A 17953-nucleotide genomic window follows, 5' to 3' on the forward strand; every position below is an offset into this window, starting at 1 on the left:
CCCCTCTAATTTTACTTTCCATTCTTCTTCTAAAAATTTGGTTCTAAAGACATTCATGCAGACGAAGCTATGGTCACGGAATCGAATGGATCAACGGCTCCGACCACGTTTTTTCTTTCTTTCCTTTTTCATTCACCACCTCTATTCTTTCACCCGTAGCACTCATTAACAACTCTCTAAATTTCAAACACGCTTGTCTTAAAATATCTACATCACTCCTACAATAATCTAATATTTCTTTTCTAAAATCAAACACGTCGTCCTTTCTCTCACTCAACCACACTAACAATTCAGCTCTCTCTTTCTCACTCATAAAATCATGACCATAACACTGAGCATTTGGGTACGGGCCTACATATGTCTGATTTTCGCTAGTATTAAAGTAATGGGGAAACCAACCTTTCTTTAATTCAGTCAATCCAAAAGCTTTAGGGAGGGCGGACAATTTCATGGGTAAAAAGTTGAGACTGTCAATCACTTTGATATGTAAATCTGACTCTATTGTCATATACATAATTTTGGAGCCACTGTAAATAATCTTGTCCGGTCTCATGGATTGGTCTATTAAGTACTCTAACAGAAAATAACCGTCGTAACCTTTCATATTATGAGCAAATACTTTGAAATTTTCGTGATGAGGGGAAAATAACCATTCACCAAATTTTTCTGCAGTGTCGGCTCCTTCGAACGTGACTTCTCTGAATCCACATTTACCCGGACACGGTCCTGGGTCTTCATTATCATGTAGCTCAGAGTTGTCACATTCGTCGCACCGTGTACCGCATTTTTTACATATAGATTCGGGGGTCAAGGTTTTATCGATACATTTTGGACATACAGTATGTGCTACTACAAAATTGGGACGATGAGTGGCTTTTCCGCACCAAGATGATTTACAGTGTTGACATTTAGAGCAAGATTTACATACCTGTTCTGATTGACAGTCTTTACAATTTCGTTTTCTACTCGCTACATATCCATTTTCACACTCTGACACTTCATCCTGACAACATTCAAAATCAAAAAATATAAATTTAGAATTATAATGTTCCTTGGCTGGTATTGATCTGAGATAACATAAATGTCCTTCCATTACATATTGTTCGCACGAGTTACACAAATATTCTCCGCACTCATGGTCTTCTTTTTTCCTTTTGTCGGTCCTTATGACTTTGTAGCATGTTGGGCATTTCCAGTATTTTTGACACTGGGATAGTCCGCTGGGTTTTCCTTTACATTTTCCTTTTTTATGTACTGGTACTGTTTTATGTTGTTTAAAACATTTGTCTGATCTGCATGTCATGTTACAGTTATCACATTTGACTGTGTTGTTTGTTTCTGGGCAGTTGTCCGTCTTACACACAATACAAGAGGTCTCACACTGATGATTTTCTCTGTGGTCGTAGTGTTTGAGGCATTGGTCGCAGAAATACCTCGCGCTGAAGAATCCTGTTATGCTGGTGATGGCGTGAAAGTGGTCGTCGTCCACGAGGTACAGGTAAATACATGGACGTTCGTCCTGACTAGGGCTGGTAATAAACTTGTTGCCTAGTATGGCGCTGACCACCATCACGCGCACTCCCAACACTTCTTCGAACGCCTCTACGTCATTCAAACTAGCGGGCCGATCTAAGGGCACTCCGGCTAATTGGCTGATGGCTACCGCTAGTTGTCTCTGTTCGTCTCTTTTCTTTTTGATCAAATCTTTGTAGTAATGCTCTGGCACTTTATGGTTTTCTAGTATCAGTTGTAGGTTACTTTTCTTTTGACGTTTTTTAGCTATTTCTTTCCATTCTTCTGGTGTACATCTATTGAGTTTTGCCCAGCTCACCCCGATCGCCCTCGCCATACACAGTTGATCTTCGTTCTCAATTGTGACTATAGAGGTTTTTAACTTTAACGAATTATTTTTTCCTTTTAGTTTAGTGATTCTCCGCCTTGCTCCTCCTTTTGGTAATTCAATAGAGCCTATAGATATATAGAAGCTTTCATCGATGGACAAGTTTTGGTTGCTATTCAGTACCTTTTCGATGATTTCCATCACTTTATCGGCGGTCAACTGGTCCCAGGGCTGGAGGGGCACAATGATGGGATCGTGTAATCCTTGATGATGAATAACGACACGACCCAAATCGTTCCCCGCCAAATTGCCCCGGGCTTCTTCGAGCACGTCTTCAAACATTTGGTGAAGTCCTTGTCTCACATTTTGCAGTCTCTGTCCATTATACTGTTCATCAATTTTCACTTGATATGTACGATCCACCGCTGCTTTTGTTGCGTATGTCCTTTCTGATTTTTTACTTATCGTATACTGAAGCTCCGTGGGGCGTCGGGCCTATGAGAGGGTCCCGCTTGAGGCTCATCCCCACTCCCTACTTGTAGCCCTGGTGATTGAGGGCTCCACTCCCCGTCTTCCACACAAGCAGTCGCCATCTTATCCATTTCTTCGTCAAATAATAGTGCTCTTACTGCACCATGGATTTCCTCTTGCTCTCTTACGTACTCTAGCGCCAAATCAAAATTTTCCGTGTCTTCTCGGTTCTGCATTGTGTCGTTTAAACTGTCGAGTAATCTTTCCATTTGTTCATTCACAAAGTCATCTCCATATTGTGGGTTCCTTAACTGAAATAGTCGAAACCGCACCCCGGGGGAATCCTGTATCCCCCATGTCGCAGCAAAATTCATTAATTCTTCAGCGTCGGTGAAAGAATTCACCATCATTTCGAAAGTAGCTGCTATGTTTTCCATGTTGTCGGTTAGAGTTCTGAAGTCAGAATGACGGAGGGGGCTAAAGCGCATTTTTATATACTCTCCGTTGCGCGCGTCATATCTATTTTTGGTAAGAACGTCATCGTTCTCCATTTTGATTGGTTAATGAAAAAGAGTGGGTTCAAAACGAGGCTGTCTATTTTTAAACGTCATCGTTCTCCATTTTGATTGGTTAATGAAAAAGAGTGGGTTCAAAACGAGGCTGTCTATTTTTAAACGTCACCGTTCTTCAATTTCATTGGCTAATCAAAAATAGCAATACCGGTTTAAACCTGTCGTAACTGGACCGTTTAACGATAGGCTATAGTAACTTGTCATAAATAGTTTGATAGGCAAGGAGTAAAGACTGGGGGTAAGCTTATTTTAGTTATTTTAATGATTTTTACGCATGAGTGATTTTAATTTCGATTTTAGTCCGTATTCATAAAGAGCGACTTAAGACATTTCGTTTGATACCAAACACGCCTTAGTTCGGTCCGGACGTGGTACAGAAAACACGTTTTTACGCTTCAGTGATTTCAGTTCCGGTCCAATGGCTTTTTGAATAGCGTCAGGTAACAGGTGTGGTAAAATGCTTTCCAACGATACCAAACACGTATATATTCGGTCAAGTAATAACGAAGAAATCGATTTTGAAATTTCTGTGACGTCACTTCCGGTGAATTTAAACTCGAATTACTCGAAAATGGTAAAAGATAAACCCATAAACCTATATATTTTCTTAATCAGCGCGACGAGACGAATCGATTGGTAAAAAGTTCTAACGTTTTTATTGACTTTCGCAATTTAGGGTTTAAAATCGCTCTTGCGTCATAACTCAAAAACGGCTGAAAATCGAATCGAGAACCCCGGGTCAAAACGAAAGCTTTCGGTTTATTCTATCTTATAACGACTTTATCTCGAAAATTTTGAGCGTAAACGGTTGCCCAAACGATAAAAAACCGGTTTATAGCTTAAATGTATTATAAATTTCATTTAAAATCAGTTTACAACTTTCTTATACATAAGTTATTCATTTAAAATTTATTTTTGTATAAAAAAATAAGAATCTGAAGTGTTCATAAAAATCACAAAATTTGACCAGTTGCTAAGGGCAACCGTGTTTAAAATATGCAATCAGTTTACCGTAGCATGCACTTAAAAGGAACGGTACAATATATGAAGTGTTAAAATATGTTAATGCATGCGTAGCAATTTCTCGTTAATGAGTTTTTACTTAATGGTCGCTGCATTTAAAAGGATAAGATTAATGAAAAGCTATATTTAGTAACGAAGGATAAAGGGTTTTTGTTCAACATAGTTCCGCTAGGTATTGTAAATCTAGACTAAGTGGCGACTGTACTTGACGGTCGCTGCGTTTGAAAGGATAATAGATTCTTTTGTGATTAATGAAAAGTTATATTTAGTAACGAAGGATAAAGGGTTTTTGTTCAAAATAGTTCCGCTAGGTATTGTGAATCTAGACTGAGCGGCGACTGTACTTAATGCCTTTTTCTTTCATTGACACCCGCGTGGGGCTGATGAAATAGCTCCTGGTGGTTGTGAAATACCGCGACTAAAAATAGATCATGCGCAGTCTACAAGAACGTTACGCTATGACAGTCATTTCCTTACTAAATGTAGGTAAGTAAACGAGTTATATTTTATAAATATTATTTATTTTGAACATATTAAAAAAAAAACTATTTGTTTTTTTATTTATAAATTAAGCACGTATCTATTTAGAAACATTTCTTTTATCTTTCATGATGTTAATTATCTCTCCGTCTAGGGCCGAGGACCTGACCCTCAATGTCCGCGATTCAAGCCCTAAATCGTGTATACGAGTCAGCTCCGTATACTTCCGGGAGATTAAAAATAGAACGATAATGTCATTCTAAAAATAGACGGATGATCACATTCTCAAAATAGAACGATGATGTCATTCTAAAAATAGAATCCAATATGGCGCCGCGCATGCGCAGTCGTGCCCCTAAAGAGGCGCCTATACTACTGTAACGGTCTAGAAATGTCACCGGAAGTAGTCACTCCGGTAGGTAGGTTAAGGGGAAACTTAAAGCATTGGAAGGAGGCATGTTCTAATGAATATATTATTGATGTTATAGACAAAGGCTATAAACTTCCTTTTATGAATTTTCCTGCTACTACTGAAATTAAGAATAACAGTTCTGCTTTAGAGAATTCTACCTTTGTCACTGCAGAAATCCAAAATTTGGTGGCTAAAGGGTGTGTTTCTGAAGTACAGTCGGTTCCGTTAGTTGTTAACCCGTTGACTGTAGCTTTTAATCGTTCAGGTAAAGCCAGACTGGTACTTGATTGCAGACATGTAAATCCGGTTTTATTTAAATCACAAAGTCGGTACGAAGACCAGTCTGTTGCTAGGCAACTTTTTCATAAAGGTGATTATGTGTTTTCGTTTGACATTAAAAGTGCATACCACCATATAATGATCGATCGGTCACATAGGACATATTTAGGTTTTCATTGGACACAAAATGGTCACAAAAAGTATTATGTGTTCAACGTTTTGCCTTTTGGGATATCCACAGCAGGATATATTTTTACAAAGGTTTTGAGGGTACTTGTAGAAAAATGGCGTAGCTTGGGTTTAAGAGTCGTATTATTTTTAGATGACGGCCTTGGTGGCAATCACACTTTCGCTGAAGCTTTGAGAGATAGTTCTTTCATTAGACAAGACTTGATAGATTTTGGGTTCTTGATAGCGGATGAAAAATGCAACTGGCAACCTTGTTTATTTTTAACATGGCTAGGTTACTTCTGGGACATGGAACAGGGAATTTTGAGAGTAACGGAGGATAGATTAGAAAGAGCTTTTCAGCTTATAGAACAACTTGTTTTGAAAGTTAGTACAGGACAAGTTTTCATTCCAGTCCGTATGTTGGCATGTTTAACAGGCCAGTTATTGTCTATGCAATGTGTATTAGGTCCAGTTGTCCGTTTAAAGTCAAGGTCACTTTATCAGTGTATACAATCCAAGGCAAGTTGGAACGCACCTGTTAAGGTTTCGTCCGAGGTTTTATCGGAATTGATTTTTTGGAAGGAAAATTTGAGGTCACTGAACATGTGTAGTTTTGGACAGATGGAGAGCGTTGATAACGCAAGCGTCTCCGTTGACGTCATTGGTGTAAAAAACGTCTTTGTTGACGCCAGTGGATCTGGATTTGGTAGTTATGTTGATGGAATTGACGATAGTCAATTTTTTGGCAACATGGTCCGAATCTGAGCAGATTTTAAGCTCCACGTGGCGAGAGCTCGAGGCTGTACGGAGGTCTATTTATTCTTCTTTGCAATATCTGCAGGAAAATAAAGTTTTAATAAATTCAGACAACAGAAATGTATGTTCAATTTTTGAAAGTTGGCAGTAAAAAGCCTTATTTGAATGATATTTCTGTGCAAATTTATGATGTTTGCAGAAAGCATGACATATCATTGTTTCCTCACTGGTTCCAAGGGAAGATAATTCGGAGGCTGATTTTTCTCAGCAGGTGTTTTGAAACAGTGACGACTGGTCAGTTACAGACTGGGTGTTCGATATACTTGAGTCAAAATGGGTCCTCATTCTTTTGATCGTTTCGCTTACGATTATAATTGTAAATGTTTGAAATTCAATTCTAGATGTTGGTGCCCTGGAAACAGCCGGTATCGACGCTTTTGCACAAGCATGGGCTGGTGAAAATAATTGGCTTATTCCGCCCCCGAGATTAGTTTTGATTACTTTGAACAAAATTAAAAAGGAAAAATGCACGTGCACTTAGTTGTACCCATATGGCGGTCGGCACCGTATTGGCCCGTTTTGTTTCCCGATGGAAAAAAATCAAGCAAATTTTTGTACTTGAATATGTTTCTCTTTCAGCCAGGAATTTTGACAAAAAGGGGCAGAGGAAGAAACGGAATATTTGATGGCAGACCATTGAAGTTTGGTTTTATAGCTTTAAGATTTATATAAATTATTTCTTCATGCTTCTGCATTGTTGTACTTCTTATTCAGGCTTGAGATTGAAGCAGACGATAAACGATGAGCTCAACAAGGCCGGGATTGATGACCCTCTTTTGAAGAATCTTGCATCTCAAATGGCTGATAAATTGTAGACTCTAGAAGTGACACTACTGTAATAAATATTTCTCTTATTTTCATGAAATGGAAAACATTCATTACGTCTAAAGGAGGGAGTGCTTTGCCTGCTTCACCAGTTTGTATAGCTTTGTATCTAACTGACTTGATGAACAAAGGTTGTTCTAATCACGTGATTTCCTCTACTGTTTATGGAATCAAATGGGCACATTCTTTAAACAATCTTCAGGATCCACAGAGAACCATTTTGTAAAAAACTTAGTTGAAAGTGCTAAACGTACTTTATCTAGACATGTGAATAAGAAGCAACCAGTGACTAAAGATCTTTTAATTGAATTGTGTAGTAAATACGAAAAGTACAACTGATGTATTAATATTAAGAGATTTGTGCATGATTTTATTAGGATTTTCAGCGTTTCTCCGTTTGAATGAAATACGAAATTTGCATTGTAATGACATTACGTTCCATGACGATTTATTTTTCTTTACATATCCGTAAAAGCAAAACCGACCAATACAGGCACGGAAGTGACGTGGTTGTTGCTAAGGGCGACACAATCGCTTGTCCTTATTCTATGCTAAGAAGATATTTCGTAGAGGCTAACATTTTTTCTGCAAATTCTCATTTTTTGTTCAAGCCGTGTTTCAGAACGCGAGGTATTTCTAAGCTCATTTATAAAGATAAACCGCTCAGTTACACTCGAGCTCGGGAAACGCTTTTACATAGATTACGTGAAATCGCAGGCAATGTTGATTTCGGGTTACATTCTTTAAGAAGCGGTGGTGCTACGGTTGCTGCAAATGCTTCTGTCAGTGATCGTTGTTGGAAACGTCACGGTCGTTGGAAATGCGATAAGAGCAAAGTAACGGCTATGTTGCCGATTCACTAGACAGGAAGGTTAGCTGTCACGAAACAGCTAGGTCTATAATAAGTGTGTGATTGCGGCTTCCAGCCCGTTCTTTTTGATAGTTTTTCCTACGTACCCCGTCTGGTCATGCCAGCTATAGTGTTTGTTGTTATTTTTAGTTAAGGAAAGACTTGAAATTTTACGCGTTTCGATAGTATAGCGCGTAAAATGTTTGTCTTTGCGTATCGCTTTCTATACAGTGATTTGTCATCGTTTTTCTCGTGCTTAAGTCGCAATGAACGGTTAATGTTAATGTGTACTGGTCATTCTACCAGACGTTTTCGAGCGTAACATATCCAATTTCATATTGAATAAGTTTTGTTTTTACAAATTCATGATGTATTGAGAATATTTTTGATGTTTATCATAGTATGATTCAAACGCTAGATAAATGAGGTCCAGGATTTAACGTTCTTACAGTTGGCAAACGGACAAAGGTTCTCAGTGTTTTTTCATTAAAAAAATGAATTTTATCTCTGAGTTTTCCTGACCGAGTTAGATCGCGTTAGCGTGCCTGATTAAATTTGTTGTATAAAAGCATTTCATGGTTGTATATTTTTTTTAAAAAACAATTTATTCGCAGGCAAAGGCGTATACTGTTATCATGTAATGAATATTTTGCAAGACCAGAACAACTGATATAATAATAACGTGCTTAGATTACATGTTCTTTCCATTGTTATCAATTGTGTGTAAAATATTGCTCTGTTTAAAGCCCTGTTACCTGTTTTTGCTCATCAAATAAACGTACCCCGTCTGGTCATGCTAGTATAGTGTTTGTTGTTATTTTAGTTAAGGAAAGACTCAAAATTAGTTAACTGTTAATACTTTTACTGTTCCAAAAACTGTACCTAAAACAATAACAAGTTAATTTTTTTTTCAATTTTCTGTCAGATTCTAACTACAATGGGGACACAACAGATTCTAACTACAATGGGGACACAAAAATGTTAAATCCCGCCTTAGGCACTTTACTTTTGTACAATATTCGAGATGGGTCCAATGTCCACATTTATCACATTGTGCCCATTGAATAAATTCAAGAAAGTATTCAAGATTGAGGGTATCTGGTCAGAACTTATTACAGACATAACATACGTATTCCTGGCTATCTGCAAGGTTGGACTGTGATTCATCACTCTCACTGTCTTCCATTGAAAGTGCAGTCCTCGTAAACTCAACTGTTGATTTACTGGCACTGGGCTTTGGAGACTTTGTTGAATTTGCTCTCTTTTGCAATTTTGAAGGTTTTACATAGTCAATGTTTATCTATTCAGATAGTTTGGACTTTGATGGAGACATTAAATTGCCAGAAACAGATGGGTGTGACTTTCTTTTTTTAGGGTTTTCAGATACCTTAATTAGTGATTTTCTTGGAAATAATTGATCGTTTCCAATTGAAATATATTAAAAACTAATATATTAAATTAGTTTTCGGACTGAAGCAATTTACCCCATCATGTATGATTTATGGTGAGCTAGGAATATTGCCTTTGTCATTGCAAATTAAGTCAATAGTTCTGAACTATTGGGGCAAATTGATTAATGATAAAAAAGATAAAATTTGTTCTATGCTGTATTGCATGTCAAAGAAACTATATACTCTGATTTTGATGTGGATTTTCATTGGTTGAAATTTGTGCATACTTCTTTAGATTCTCTCGGTTTGTCCAGTTCTTGGATTTTTCAAACAGTCAATTCCGTCCCATATTTAAAAAAAAAATATTTCTGCTAGAATTAAGGATCAGTTTATTCAAGGTTGGCAAACTACTATTTATGAATCCAGTAAATGTCTGAATTATAGAAGTTTTAAAAGTCAATATGGTTTTGAAAAATACTTTAACATTTTACCATCAGATTTAGCAATATCGTTTTTCAAAATTAGATGTATGAACCACAAAATGCCAATTGAAACAGGTAGATTTTTTAAATTGGATAGAAGTCTAAGAGTGTGTTGTTTATGTTCTGATAATCTGTTAGGTGACGAGTTTCATTATTTATTTCACTGTTCCTATTTTCAATGCCTGAGAACGACATATTTAGACAATTCATATTTTCATAGGCCTAACATTATTAATTTTTCAAAGTTAATGAATAATGAAAGCAAAAATGTTAAAAAACTAAATCTAGCAATATTATGTAAGAAAATTATCTTTGTGCTTAACAATACATATTGATTTTTTTTTTCATTTTGATCTCATTCTCCGATTCTAAATTGTTAAATTTTGTACATGTATATATTTTTTTTATATTCTATTTTGTTCTTTTGCTTTTGGTTTCCTTACATACATAATTATGTTCATAACATTGCCACGGTTTCATTTCATTTATGTATCACTTTACATTGTTTTGTAATCATTTGTTATATTGTTGTTTTCTCACATGCCCATTTGGGCCTTGAGATATCAATAAAACTTTGAAATGTTGTACCAGATGGCACATAGCTACTTACTTTTAGCCAACAAAAAATGCTGAAATAAAATATTATACTTTGATCAACCCAGTCATTGCCATTCTTCCAAAACTAATTTTATCTCCATTAAAGTTTATTTTTAAACGAGTAGAGCTGCAAATTGATCGCTTCACTTTGAATAACTTTCCGAATAGTCTCGAATTGCTTAAATAATGATTTTGCGGTCTACTCGATATACTTATTTTGAAAGAAAATGATTTTCGAAACTTGAAAATTGCACAGGCGAATCTAACGTGGTCAGAATCGAAACTAGACCTAATCCCTTTAACTTAAAAAAAAATGGAAACTGAATAGTTATACATTTATAACAAAGAAAAATACTACCAATCGCCACACATTCCATAGTACATGTAGGTTTAATAGAAACTATTTAATATTTGTCACATAAGTCAAACCCAGACCTTTGTGACATTTAAAGCAAGACGTGCTTATCCCGCATTTTCTTAAATTTATACAACATGTGTAATACATGTAGAATTCTTTATTTCACATAAAAAGTACCAGATTTGTATAAACTTTGTACAATGTGGTCGCCAAATAAAAATTATTATTCATATTTCATGTCCAAACAATGGGGACAATCCATACTATTCAATCTAGCCTCGTTTTCATTTTCCAAGTAAAGAAAAGAACCTTTTCGAATCCAAATTGTATTCTATTGATCGTCGATTCTTTTATATTCAGAGTCTACAAAAGTGCATTATAATCTATATTGCACTCGAAGTAACAAAATTGTGAAAAATTGGACATGTGTTATTAGATGTTATTGTACAGTGATGATTGTGCCAAGTTTGATTAGTATTGAAGCAGTTTTTCTAGTTTTATAGCAATTAGAACTTGTAACGGGAGACTTTTCAATGAAAACAGCCATTTTTCACAAAATGCTCATAAGTAAAAGTATTGAAGGTAATATTTAAAGCTCAATGTCAATGTCAGTTTAACCTTTAAGACGTAATTCTTGGCAAAAACTTTGTTTTGTCAAAGTTTGAAGATATTCATTTATAAATTAACTTACAGTCAATTATATCAAAAGTCAGTGAAAATTTCAATTATTTAACCTACAAGGTCAAGATCATAAAATAGCCAAGGTCAATTTGAGTCTAATACACATAAAGACTTATCCTAAGGAATGTTTGGTTATGATATGAAGTCAATGCATTCATTGATAATTAAGTTTTAGCCAATGTCAGCAAAAAAATTGAAAATTTCCATAATTTGACCTTCAAGATCAAATTCATTTATGAGTGAAGGTCAAGGTCTGTCTGATTAACTTACCTATCCTAAAAGAGTATTATATTGTCCTGATTGCAATCCCATGGTTGTGGTTTTTATTGCATCGTAATGTAGCCCCCTATCTTGAATAAGACTCCGGCCGGGGTCTAAACCAGAAGTTTTTATTTTAAAATACTGATATATGTCAGGGTTCAATCTCTGTGCATCTGTTTGTCAGAGTACAAGATATGGTATATTAAGTAATTGTATTGTCTGATGTAATTGCAGATGCTGGTATTATATTTCATCATTATTTCTATGGCGTTTCCTGCACTGGCAACAGGAGAACGTATTGCGAATAAAGCGATGATGGATTTGATAGTTCATTATTTCTCGGTGGGATATAAATACAAAGAGATATTAGCTAGTCTTCTTTTGATTCATGGAATAAAAGTTAGTTATCGTCACTTAAAAAGAATCATAAAGAAACTCAATTTACAAAGGCGAACAGTAGAATCAAATAATGAAGATATTTTTCGTGCAATTCTTGGAGAACTATCTGGGAGTGGTAAATGTATTGGATATAAAGCAATGTGGAAAAGACTTAAACTTAGATATGGCCTGAATGTACGTCGGTCAACATTGATATGATTTTTGCAGATAGCAGATCTAGATGGCATGGACAGAAGAAAAAGTAAGCGGCTTCTTTAAAGGAAGTATTCGTATCCTGGTCTAAACTTTGTATGGCATATCGATGTATACGATAAACTAAAACCGTTGAGTTTGCAATTCATGGGGCCGTAGACGGATCGTAAAATTCTGTGACTTCAAGTTGGAAGACCCACAGGTTATTGCAAAAATACTACTTGGACACCGTGACCAGCTCTGGTGGGATTGTTCCAACAATAATAATTAAGAAGTGATCGAGGAAATGAAATGTCACTGCACGCTAACTACAAATATTTTTTTCGGATAAGGACATGTCGACGGCCATGCACTGGACAGAACTTGTATCACAACTCTGCTGGTTCAATTTAAAAATGTTAAAGTCAAAGGTTAACTATCAGACAAATTTACGGGTCTTCAGTAAATCCTTACAGACCATTTTCTTTTAACTTGACTTAAATGCTCATATTAACAACGTGTTATGCAAAAGTCATACCACATGTGCTGACTTTAGGTCAAGGTCACCCTTAAAGGTCAAAAGTCAAATATCATACAATTTTGTTTTTGCTGTGAAAGTTGTTTACTCCTTGATATATTTCCATTAAACTTGGATCATGATAACCTAGGCATTGCAATTGGTAAAACTCATGTCACAGCCTTGCTGGCTCAAGGTAAAGGTCAGCCTTGGAGGTCAAAGTTCAAAAATCAGACAGTTACTCTAGAAATCCTTTTATTTTGAAGTATTTTTCTAACTTGATTAAAATGCTCATATTAACAAGCCAATGTGCAGAACCCATGCCATTTCTATGCAGAACTAATTAACTTTAACTTTGAAGTAAAAGTGTTTTTTTAAATATTTATAAATTATGCTACCAAATATAGGCTGTGGCAAAGAGATAAGTTGGGGGTATTCGTCACTCCTGTGGCAGTTCTAGTTCATGAATGGACTGTCTTCATATATAGATTCGACATCTTTAGGACAAAACCTTTATGAAGATCAAACTAACTTTGACTTTTAAATGTCATTTACCTTGAATGTGTAATTATTGAATTCTCACTGATTTTTGCTGTGATTGACGATAACACTTTTTAATTAGAAACGGAAATTATAAATACCTGGACCAATGAATCTCTGTGTGTGCGTGTGTTTGCGCGTGTGTGTAAAGTTTCATAACTCTGACCGTTTAAGTTTGACATAATAATATGTATTTACTAACTTAAAAAATATTACAAATATACTTGAGGCTGTAGCTGACTTATCTATGAATGAAGTTGTCCGTATACTTTGACACAGCAATCTTTGAGGAAAGACTTTAAGTTTATTATACATAAGATTATTGTTTACTTAGTTATCTGCCCTTTTGTTTTTACCACAATCATGGATAGGAGATTATTATACCCTTTTAGCAAGGCAATTAATTGTAATTATCATTGGTTCACTGATGAAACATCATAAAATATAGGTCCAGATCAATTTTGACATCAGAAAATTCCATTTTAAAATAGCTAAAAGTGGTTGGGTGAGAGTATGAATCACCTGCAGTGTTAGTTCTGAATATGATTTATATTAATTATGCCAGATGAATAATTTAATATGGAAGAAAATATGCTTCATTATAGACGCATGTACAAAATGCCATCTTATTTCAGACAAAAAGAACAATATATTTATTTTTTGACTATTCTTGACTACTTACAAAATCAGAATTTAGACACTCGTTTTAGACATGTATATTATCTCGCAATAGAGATAGGGTGTACATATTGGTCACCTTGTTCATTCATCTGTCACTCATGTTTTGAGACTAAGATGAAAGAAAATAATTTCAACTGTAAAAACGAGTTAGATCAGTCAGAGGGATTGCAGTAACCAAGAGCCATAAAATAACTCTGCTTTGTTTGATTTTCAAATAATTTCCCCCTTATTTACAATTGTGCTAGAAATGGATTTTTATTCAATTTTGTTCAATGATTGTATTATGTTGTTGATGTCAGTCAAACATTGTACATATTTTTCGGAGATGATCCTTCAAGTTTGCCCCCTCAGAGTGGGGGCATTTAGATTCGCCCTTGTCGGTGAAACTGTCCGCCCGTTCGTCCCAAAATGTCGTGTCGCCTGTGTCTCCAGAAGTGTTGAAGCTAGAGTCAAGAAACTTCACAGGAATATTGATCAGCGTATGGAGATGTGCACCTGGGGTTTCAGGTGTGGACTGATTTGGATTTGTTAAGAGTTATGATCCCTTATTTAGTCAAATTTTGCAATTTTAAACTTCTGTCGCCGGTATATCCAAAAGTACTGAAGCTAGAGTCAAGAGACTCCACCAGAATGTTGATCGGCGTGTGATCTTGTGCATCTGGGGTTTCAAGTGAGGATTTATTTGGAAGTTTTAGAGTTATGGCCTCTTACTTAGTCAATCTTTTCAATTTTCAACTTGTGGCGCCTTTATCTCCAAAACTGCTAAAGCTACAGTAAAAAAAACTTCACAGGAATGTTGATCAACATGTTAAGTTAAGCACCTGGGATTGCAGGTGTAGATTTATTTAGAAATGTTAGAGTTATGGTCCTTGAATCATGTAAAAATGTTCAATTTTCAAATTGCGTCGCATATAAATCAAAAATCAATACGGCTAGTCACAAAAACTTTACAGAAATATTGATGAGCATGTGCACCTGTGTAATACACCATTTTCTATTTTGACCTTTACCGTTGCTCTTTAATTACAAGTTCTATTTTCTGAAATCATTATTTTATCTAACAATTCCTTTTCACAACCTTGCGTCTTTGATTAACTGTTATCTTTCTCCATTGGTTCATTATTGTTTTTATCCCCTCTTTTGGCTCATGACTGTACAACTGAATTATTGAAGTGTTTATTTATTATTGTTTTTTTTATTTTTATAAAAAAAATAAAAGAGAGATACATGGACTTCAGAAATGTAGTGTCTAGGCATATAATTGTATCTAGTAGCACTGGATGAGTGGGGGCATATGTGTCATATAGACACAATTCTAGTTTTGTCTTATTTTTGATGGGTCATGGTAACCGGTACTGAAATATTTTTTTTACACTTGATCATAAAATCTTAATTTATTTATCCGCATGCAGGGAAACACATTACAGATGTACATGTTCAGTGAGCGATTATAGTCTGAAGCCGTATTTCTTCTTAAGTTCCCAATTTTGTTGTGTTTTTTTTTTTGGTTTTTGTTCAAATTAAAGTGAATGTTACGAAAATTGTTTATCTTGTTTTACTACATCCAGCAAGGTGACATTTTGTTAAACAAACAAAATCATGCTTAAAAAGCTTAAAATAGTAGGCACTTTACAAGCTATTTTATACAACTATACCCTAGCAGAGTCATTCAAAAGTTGTCTTCTTACGTCTGTAAGAAGACACTTTTAAAGAACTGTTACATTTCAAGCAGAATTAGTGCAGCTGCATTATTCGTTGTCATGTTTGGGCCAGTAATAAGACACCTATTGACATGCAAGATTCTTTTCTCTAAAAGTCTTGTGTCCCCCTTCTGTATTTTTATAGATGATTAACATTCATTTTTTTCTCGCATGTTCCTTTCAAGAACTGTATCTTATCAACAGCACCCGTGACTACAATGCATGTTCTTTAAAAGAGAATGTAATATCTAGCTACTTATCTATGCGCTCCACGTACTATTCTTAGTGCTTGGTACAAAAACGAGTCCGGATAATGTAGAATTTTCTAAGGTCCAAAAGTTCTGTCAAAATCCGCATTAGAGTAATGGGCCTTTGATAAAGCATATTATGCTCTCAAATAAGTTAAGTTTCATTCCTTCCCTTTAGTATTTTTGGAGACACCAACTTGCACGCAAATACTAAACCAAAGAATGACGCCGACATCGATGTCTGGGTGAGTACAATAGCGCCCCTAGTCTTCAAATAATAATAATAATAATAATATCTTTATTTAAAGAAGGTTACACATTAAGAACATACAATAACAATCATATATATCTTATTTCCAATGTGGCCTTCTGAAATAGAAAACAACAACAACAACAACAGGATATGCATAGGTAGAAAAATGAGTGTATAATATGTAATTTTTAGAATAATACAACTCATATACTTTCGACAGACACTCAACAATTTGTTTAAACATATACGTATATTGCATCGTTCGTTCGTTCGTATATATTTATTCATTCATTCATTCACTCATTCATTCACTCATATGAACATCAAGATATGCTTTGTATTTTTCTTTAAAACATTTAAGGTTATTAACATTACGAATATTTAAAGGTATATTTATCCAAATGTTCATGCCATAATAAGAAAATGTGTCTTTAATATAATTTGTTTTAGGTCTTGTCGATAATACAATATCTTTTCGTGACCTAGATCTTAAGTTATATATTTTGTTGTCGGATAAAGTCATCAGTTCTGTCATATAAGTCGGTGCCATGTTATTTAAAGTTTTAAAAACAAGCACCGCCGTGTGGTATTTACATCTGTCAAGGAACGGTAACCAATTAAGAGTTTCGAATAGATTTATTGACGGAGATCTTTGAGGTTGCTGTAAAATGATTTTAGCAATTCGTTTTTGTAAATTACAAACATTATTTATGTAGTTTGTGTTTCCTTTACCCCATATGATACAACAATAGTCCATAATGGGCAATATATATGCATTGTAAAACAATAATTTCATATCAAAGTGCAAAAAATACGATATTTTTTTCAATAAGGCAATTTTTCCGTTAAGTTTTTTACAAACATTCTCAATTTGCAAGTGCCATTTTAAGTTGTTATCTATGCAAATACCCAAGACTTTTTGATCAGTTACATTTTCCAGAGCTATTTCATTTATCTTAAGAATTAATTTTCTCATAATATTTACTTTTTGTCTTGTTCCTATTACCATACATTTTGATTTATCTGGATTTAAGGCCATATTATTTATTTTGCACCATTTGTCAATGTTATTTAAATGATCTTGAAGTTTTATTTCTACTTTTGATATATTTTCTCCGGACTCATAAAGAGTAGAATCATCTGCGTATAAATCAATTTTTATATCATTACCTATGAAAGCTATGTCATTTATGTATATTAGAAATAATAAAGGTCCTAATATTGAGCCTTGTGGAACACCGGAAATTATTTTCATTGGCTGAGATTGAAGATTACCTATCTTAACCAGTTGTATTCTGTTAGAAAGATATGACTTAAAAAACTTAACGGCATTTTCAGAAAAATGATAAAGTTTAAGTTTATGCAAAAGTATTTCATGGTCAACCAAATCAAAGGCTTTCTTTAAGTCTAAGAATACAGCCCCGATAATTTTTCCACTGTCAACATCTTTTAACCAAGTATCTATTAAACTAAATAGGCGAGCAATAACAAGAGATTCAGTCAGTCTTAAAACTTAACAGGCGAGAATTTAACTGCCTCAACTGGACACTATAGAAACAGACGGAAAGTTGTAGCGAACGTGATAGCGCAATTCAGCAATTCTAGTTTATCGAAAAAAGAATAAAGGAAATATATGGCCATTTCATTGAACAAAGCTACTGTCGACTGTTGTTGTTTTTTTCTCTCGACGAAACGGTTGTTCGTTGGATGATGCTGCCACTCTATCTTTTCTTGTATACCGTGTAACATTCTATCAGGAAAAGAAATATGACATTTACTGTCGCTCATCCGCCCCCCCCCCCCCGAAAAATAAATAAATAGATAAATAAATCAACGGTCATTGCGTTAAAAATGTAAATAAGAAAACTTAACAACTTTGAGGTTCACAAGATTTATCCATATAAGATTGACGCAATAGATGTTTGGTACATATTT

The 17953-nt window shown here is 34.9% G+C and overlaps 1 protein-coding gene across 1 annotated transcript; it reads left to right on the top strand.

Annotated features, from left to right (window-relative positions):
* Nucleotides 1–4777: 4777 nt before the first annotated feature.
* Nucleotides 4778–6013, top strand: LOC132713971 (uncharacterized). The gene has a single exon (XM_060696710.1). The coding sequence runs from the start codon at nucleotides 4778–4780 to the stop codon at nucleotides 6011–6013; it is 1236 nt and encodes a 411-aa protein (XP_060552693.1).
* Nucleotides 6014–17953: the final 11940 nt, after the last annotated feature.

The sequence above is a fragment of the Ruditapes philippinarum genome, unplaced genomic scaffold, assembly GCF_026571515.1.
Source record: "Ruditapes philippinarum isolate M1 unplaced genomic scaffold, ASM2657151v2 ctg334_1_1_1_1, whole genome shotgun sequence".
NCBI classification, from domain to species: domain Eukaryota; kingdom Metazoa; phylum Mollusca; class Bivalvia; order Venerida; family Veneridae; genus Ruditapes; species Ruditapes philippinarum.

Bases quoted from the DNA above. Each gene is read 5' to 3' on its own strand.
- LOC132713971 (XM_060696710.1), top strand. From the start codon at position 4,778: ATGTCACCGGAAGTAGTCACTCCGGTAGGTAGGTTAAGGGGAAACTTA.